Source organism: Cyprinodon variegatus, unplaced genomic scaffold, assembly GCF_000732505.1.
Source record: "Cyprinodon variegatus isolate N-32 unplaced genomic scaffold, C_variegatus-1.0 Scaffold1326, whole genome shotgun sequence".
NCBI classification, from domain to species: Eukaryota; Metazoa; Chordata; class Actinopteri; order Cyprinodontiformes; family Cyprinodontidae; genus Cyprinodon; species Cyprinodon variegatus.
This window is the reverse complement of record NW_015151779.1, coordinates 96,144-102,942: the sequence shown is the minus strand read 5'-3', so window position 1 is coordinate 102,942 and position 6,799 is coordinate 96,144. Positions and strand designations below refer to the sequence as shown.

Here is a 6,799-nt window from a genome sequence, read left to right as displayed (position 1 = left end):
GATATCAGATGGAGCTTGGCCATTTAAGGCTTTATATGTGAGAAGGAGGATTTTAAATTTTATTTCTGTTTTTATTCTAAATATCATCATTTTCACAGTAAAAACATCCTCAGTCACACGTTTAGTTGTTTGTGCAGAGAGACTCCTCCCATCGCCGTAACTCAAGTCGGTGGAGTAAAAAGGAGCGGACCCCCGGATGGACCAATCAGGTTGAAGGCCGAACTGTAAACATCCGGAAGCGTCCGCTTAGCAACGGTCACTGTTTGGAAACTTTAAGGATCTGTCACCCTTAGCCGACTTTAACATCCAGTAATATATAAAAAGTATCTGATGATTCTTAATCTTTTTTATTCGGACTTGTTTGGTTGGTTTAAGTGGTTCCGGCAGCTTGGTTCGTCAGTTCGGTTTGTTTACGTGGTGAATCAGCTGACGGGCTAACTAACGTTAGCCAGCCGGAGTCACATGAGTTGTTAATGAGACACCAGCGGTGTGTCCTCCGGTGAAGCAGCTGACCCCGAGGTATAGATCAGCTGAAACAGAAGCGGGCCATGGCAGAGCAACCGCTCTAGGAGCTAAAGGCTTTTAGCTCCAGGCTGCTGTGTGTGTCTGTGGATCAGGGGCCTCTCTGCGGGCCGACATGCCCTGCTCCTGTGGGGACTGGAGGAGGTGGATCCGCCCGCTGGTCGTTCTGCTCTACATCCTGCTGCTCATCGTCGTCCTGCCGTTTTGCATCTGGGAACTGCAGAAATCCGAGGTGAGGAGATTTTCTCATCTGGAGCTTAAAGTTTCTGCTCAAACTCGGTCAGATTACACGGTGACGTCACCCACAGCTTCTCGGTTTTAGGACATTTTAATCATTTCCGGTCCAAACCTGCAGCGTCTTCTTCCTGGTCGTCCTTGTATCGATTCAACATCATCTCTGAAACATGACGGAAAAAAACATCCACACAGCATGATGCTGCCACCACCGTGTAATGACAGGTGCTTAGGCAGACTTGGACAGCTTTATTGTCATTTTGTATACAGAGAGCTTTCAGACAGTGAAACAGCAGCAGCTTAGCTGTGAAAAGCAGCAGTGATCAAATGGAAGCAGTGTGGCAGAAAAACATGGTGCAAAAGGCAATGATGTGGAAGCTCAGAGCAGTGCAAAAACAAACAACTATATATGGAGCAAAAACGCAGTAAAAAAATATTTTTGAGTCGAGTTCTATTTGGTGTGATGTTATCAGTGTGATGCAGAGTCTCGATTTGTTTTCCAACAGTCTAGTGCAGGGGTCTTCAATGTTTTTCCAGGCCAAGGACCCCCAAACTGATGGCAAGATGGAGCAGGGACCCCCTAATTTTATATATATTGTATGAAATAGTGTTATATCAAACTGGTCCTATAATCCAATTCAGTTTATTTATATAGCACCAATTCACAACACATGTCATCTCAAGGCACTTTACATTTCACCAGATCATCCAGTCAGATTGATTGAAAGTTTTCTATCTAAGGAAAACCAGCTGATTGCATGTGTGCACTGAAGATCTTCTGCCTCCATTTATCTGTTTACTACAGTGTCTTAAATTCGTGTTAATGTTTATTTAAAGAGAGTCTAATAAACCAAAACTTTTGCGACCCCCATGCAGTATCTGGAGGTACTGCCTGTGGTCCTTTGCCACATGTCTCTCCTCATCTCTCAGACCCTCTTTCCTCTCAGCCTCCTGTTGGAAAAATGAGCCACTAGGCCGTAAAAAAAAAAAAAAAATAAACAGTTCAACAGTCTGATGGCAGTGGGAAATAGCTGATCCACAACCTGCTGGACCTGCATGCTGTGAAGCCTCTTCCCAGAGGGCAGCAAGGAGAACATAGTGGTTCATAGTGGTCTGCAGCATTAGTTTCTATGGAGCTAAACCAGTGTCAGTTTGCACCGACACTGAGAAGGAGATTTGGTATTGTAAAATCAAATATTAAAAACATTTAATAAAACATTTTAAACATAAATATTTAATGCCAAATTTTGACAATTTACATTGAAAAACCTTTAAAAAAAATTAAACATCGCTGTTGTAGGAGTGAAAAACCTGTGATGGTTACCTTCACCAAGGAGTTTATGTTTTCAGTCGCGTTTGTCTGTTTGCAGGTTTACTTGGAAAAGTTATGAACAGGTTTTAATTTGCATTGCACCGATACCAGTATTGGGCGGGCCCCCCGATAGTGCCCTAAAATGATGGTATCGGTATCGGCGAGTACGAACAAATAGGGCACTGATACCATTTTGAGAGCCAAACCTTTATTCAACTATTGTTATTAATTCCAGGTAGGCAATAAAAAGTTCTACTGGATTCCTACAAAGGTAGGCAGCAGCTTGACAAAGCCATGATGACAATTATTTTACATCAAAGTAGCATGCAGTTCTTTATATATATATATATATATATATATATATATATATATATATATATATATATATATATATATACACACACACACACACACACACACACACATCAATTTCAAACAGATGTTCCAAAAAAAATAAAACACAATCCACTGGACTTGGTTTCCAATTTTGAAGACGTTTTCAAACTTGGAAACCGAGAAAAAAAGGCGAACAAATTTAGGAATGGTTAAGTGCAAATTACATTACAAAATGTCCAAAGCAGTCTGTCTAAGTTTAACTCAAAACAACCCAAAAGAAAAGACAAAGGGAGCACAGAACCTCCCAAGCAAGTTTCTACAGTAGCATGAACAGTCCACCTAAAGCAGATTCAGAAAAATATACAACAAGCAAAGAGTTCTAACTGCCCAAAACAGGTGGAGGAACAGCTTAACAATAACCTCTTCCTACAAGCTGTCCCCAAACTGAAAGCTTTCCAGGAGCCTTTTATGTGGTGCAGGTGGGCCTCATCAACATCTGATTGGCTTGACAATTTTCGGCTGGTCCAATCATGTCACTGCTCCTCTGCAGCATTCAGGCAACCAGCAAGGAAGATTTCTGTCAGAGCTGAACCTGCATAAAAAAACAAGCCTGCTTAGTCTTAAAAGGCCAGGAACCATAACACCTGCATAACTGAGAACCTTCACCAGCATATTCAAACAGATGGTATCGGTACGGTACTGGTACAGGTATTGGGCATCGGGGCAACACTAGTTTTAATGACATTTTCACCAAAGGTGCGCCTCATGGGAAGGAACAATTTATTAAAATGTCCTAATGATCCGGATCATCTGTGAGTTTTATCTAGCTTACCTGTCCCCGTCTCTCTGGGAGTGTTTAGCAGATGGATTGGTTTTCAGGACTTTGGTCTCGAATGTCCAAAGATAATGTCATGACTTGTTGGATGTTAAACAGAAACATGAACTCTAAACATTTTCCGATGATTAGTCTTTACTACAAGTCAAAACATGAGTGAATTTATAAATATACGAAGGCATGTTTTAATGTGACAAACAGCGCTGGATAGTTAAAGCTCTTCCCTGGTTTATGTTTATTTTTGTGTCCAATAAAAAGCGCATATTTAGTATCATTACCAAAGCAATACATGCAGTAGAGGGGAAGATATTCGGAGATATTTGTGTTGATCTTCATTTTTTCATCCAAAAACAGGTTGGAACTCATAACAAAGCATGGTTCATTGCTGGGATTTTTGTTTTTATGACCATACCGATATCGTTATGGGGAATCCTCCAGCACCTGGTGCACTACACCCAACCAGACCTGCAGAAACCCATCATCAGGTATCAACACACCTCCTACCGAAGAAATAAAACCCATTAAGACCGTTTTAGTTGGGTTTTGGCTTTCATTTCCCTTTATTTTTATAATTTCAGGATATTATGGATGGTCCCAATCTACAGCTTGGACAGCGTGAGTCACAAACCTTTTATCTTGTAATAATGTGAAATTAGAAAATTCATAATTTTCTGCAGACGTTTGTAGATCTTTAACTGACACATATGTGTCATTTACCTGCTTCCAGTGGATCGCGCTGAAATACCCCAGTATAGCCATTTACGTGGACACATGCAGAGAGTGCTACGAGGCCTACGTCATCTATAACTTCATGACTTTCCTGCTCAACTACCTGGAACGGCAGTATCCCAGCTTGGTGATGATGCTGGAGGTCCAGGAGCAGCAGAAGCATCTCCCCCCACTCTGCTGCTGCCCACCATGGCCGATGGGAGAGTGAGTTTAGAGATGAAATTATGAATCAGATCAGAGGAATCGCTAACTGAATTAAAGTCAATTCTGTAATCGAATAGTTACCCAGGGTGGTGGAAGACGGAAGATACCAAAGAATAACCAAAAGCTAGAATTAAAACAAAATGCTAAAATTATAAACTACGTACAATTTTTCCAATAAACTTAAAAGATTCAAAGGTGAAATGGTTTATATACAGGTTTCATTTTCTAAAGTTTTATGGATCTGCCACCTTGGAACCATCTATGGGGTTCAGTTTCAGAGTATTTGGACTCCTTAATGCAACCGTGGATTTGCCCAGAACCCATCAGATCATTTTAGGAGCCATTAGGAGGTTCTAGGAGCCAACAGGCGGTTCTAGGAGAATTTTTGTTTTCGTTGGGATAGTTAGGACTAAGAACTCTTTGCTGACGCTCCTGACTTTGTCCGCAGATTCCAGTTGAAGACTAGTTAGCCTAACAGTTTAAAGTAGAATTCATATTTGTTTTTTCGAATTCTGGTTGTTTCCTACTTGTGGTACCGACGCTCTCCACTAGGGGCGTCACAGGCACCTTTCATTGATCAGTTTGTCGGCCTTTAATGATCTTTGGAGGTCTGATGTCTGGTTGAAATCTCTCCTTTCCTCTCTGAACTGACCAGGGTCCTGCTGCTGCGCTGTAAACTGGGCGTGCTCCAGTACACGGTGGTCAGACCCGTCACCACGGTGATCGCCCTGTATGTAAACTCAGCTCCTCTGCAGTCGGTCCCTCAGTAAACCAGATGACCTGACCTACGCTTGTTTCTGCCTAGAATCTGCCAGCTGTGCGGCGTTTACGACGAAGGCAACTTCAACTTTCGGAACGCCTGGACCTACCTGGTGATTTTCAACAACATGTCCCAGCTGGTGGGTAAACGGGCCGCTGCTCTTTGAAAGCCAGTGCTCCAGACTTTGGCTCACAGTTTGAAGCCGGTTCTTTTCCTTTGTCTGGTTTGGTTACAGTTTGCCATGTACTGCCTGGTTCTGTTCTACCGGGCTCTGAGGGACGAGCTCGGTCCCATCAAGCCAGTGGGGAAGTTCCTCTGTGTGAAAATGGTGGTGTTTGTCTCTTTTTGGTAAGTCTCGCCTTTCAATGCATAGATCGTCAGCATCTGAGGAAACTAAGGATTTGTAAACGTTTCCAGGCAAGCTGTGCTGATCGCCGTGTTGGTTAAAGTGGGAATCATCTCTGAGAAACGGACCTGGGACTGGCAGAGCGTGGAGGCAGTCGCCACTGGCTTACAGGTGGGTTAGCATGAAGCAGCTGGAATGTGGTCTATTATTAATGTTGTCAAACCAACCAGGCCGTGTTTTATTTTCCTTCAGGACTTTGTCATCTGCGTGGAGATGTTCCTGGCGGCCATCGCCCACCACTTCAGCTTTAGCTATAAGCCTTACATCCAGGACGCAGAGGAGGTCTCCTGCTTTGACTCCTTCATGGCCATGTGGGACATCTCAGACGTCAGAGCAGATATTTCTGAACAAGTCCGCAACGTTGGTGAGTCTCTACGCTCCATGATGGTCTGGATCACATCAGACCCTCAGTCCAGCCCAGTAGAATCTGTTTAGGATGCTAATGCTGCGTTAGCTTTAGAAAAAAATGTATTTTTTTAAATAGATATAGGGGAGACCGGGTATGGTTGTAACACTTTTTGCTCCAGCACCTTTAACTCACAGAATATTTGAGCTAGAGTTTTCAAACTTTTATACAAAATACCCACATTAGTTTACTACAAATGGCACCAATTCAAACCTCTTCAAGAATATCTACTACTCTACTAGAAAAAACTTCCTTAACATGTATAATGTATGCTTAATGAACACCGAACAAACATGTAGGTCTAAAAAAAAACGATATCAATGTGTGTGTGTGTGCTTGTGGTCGTGTCTATGTGTGTGTATCTTTAATCAGAGTCACAGTGGTGACAAATGAATGATGGTAGCCCAGGAGTGCAGGCTTGGTGGGCCCAGAGACTGCATAGGGTAACACTTTTTAAAGATGTGTTACAACCCACCCTAACCCTGTCAGCCATGTTTAGCTAGCTGTAGTAGCATAGCGGTTTGAAATTAGCACGGGGAAATGAATCACATTTTGCCTGAGGAATTACACTTTCATCTAATGTAAGTAATATGGTTTTATCTGCAACAGTATAAGTACTAAACAAAATATAGTCATGGTCAAAAAATTTACTTTCTTACCTCAAAATCCGTTTTTCTCCTTAGTATCTGCATGCACCTGTTTCCAGCCTTGACAATCACAAAATGGTTTTGGGGAGGCAGCGGGTAAACACTGAAATGATCATGTGACTCCTATCTTATCCCTGATTGCTGGAACTGGTGGTGTTACAACTCTCCCCATGTTACAACCATACCCGTTCTCCCCTACTAACAGAAAAGTTATTTTTTGAAGAACCATCGTTTTATTATTTTTAGGCTTAGAGCTAATGAAGAATAAAGTAATGATGGATCCATTTTCCTCCATGAAATCTTAGGTGATGGAAATAAAAACATCTGGATTTTAACCCAAAGGAAAGAAAAATGGGTCTTAAAGGAAAAGTCCGTTCAGCAAGAAGTAATCAATGGGTCACTATTTAT

General features: G+C 42.1%; 1 protein-coding gene across 1 annotated transcript in view; it reads left to right on the top strand.

Annotated features, from left to right (window-relative positions):
- The first annotated feature begins 179 nt into the window (after positions 1–179).
- tmem184c (transmembrane protein 184C) overlaps positions 180–6,799 on the top strand; it is an 8,917-nt gene continuing 2,297 nt past the window's right edge. The window contains exons 1-9 of the mRNA XM_015402257.1: positions 180–754; positions 3,594–3,724; positions 3,818–3,854; positions 3,967–4,172; positions 4,828–4,902; positions 4,978–5,071; positions 5,168–5,280; positions 5,350–5,449; positions 5,531–5,702. Of these exons, the coding sequence (XP_015257743.1) occupies positions 638–754; positions 3,594–3,724; positions 3,818–3,854; positions 3,967–4,172; positions 4,828–4,902; positions 4,978–5,071; positions 5,168–5,280; positions 5,350–5,449; positions 5,531–5,702 (1,045 nt within the window). The 5' untranslated portion in view covers positions 180–637. The remainder of the gene's footprint in view (positions 755–3,593; positions 3,725–3,817; positions 3,855–3,966; positions 4,173–4,827; positions 4,903–4,977; positions 5,072–5,167; positions 5,281–5,349; positions 5,450–5,530; positions 5,703–6,799) is intronic.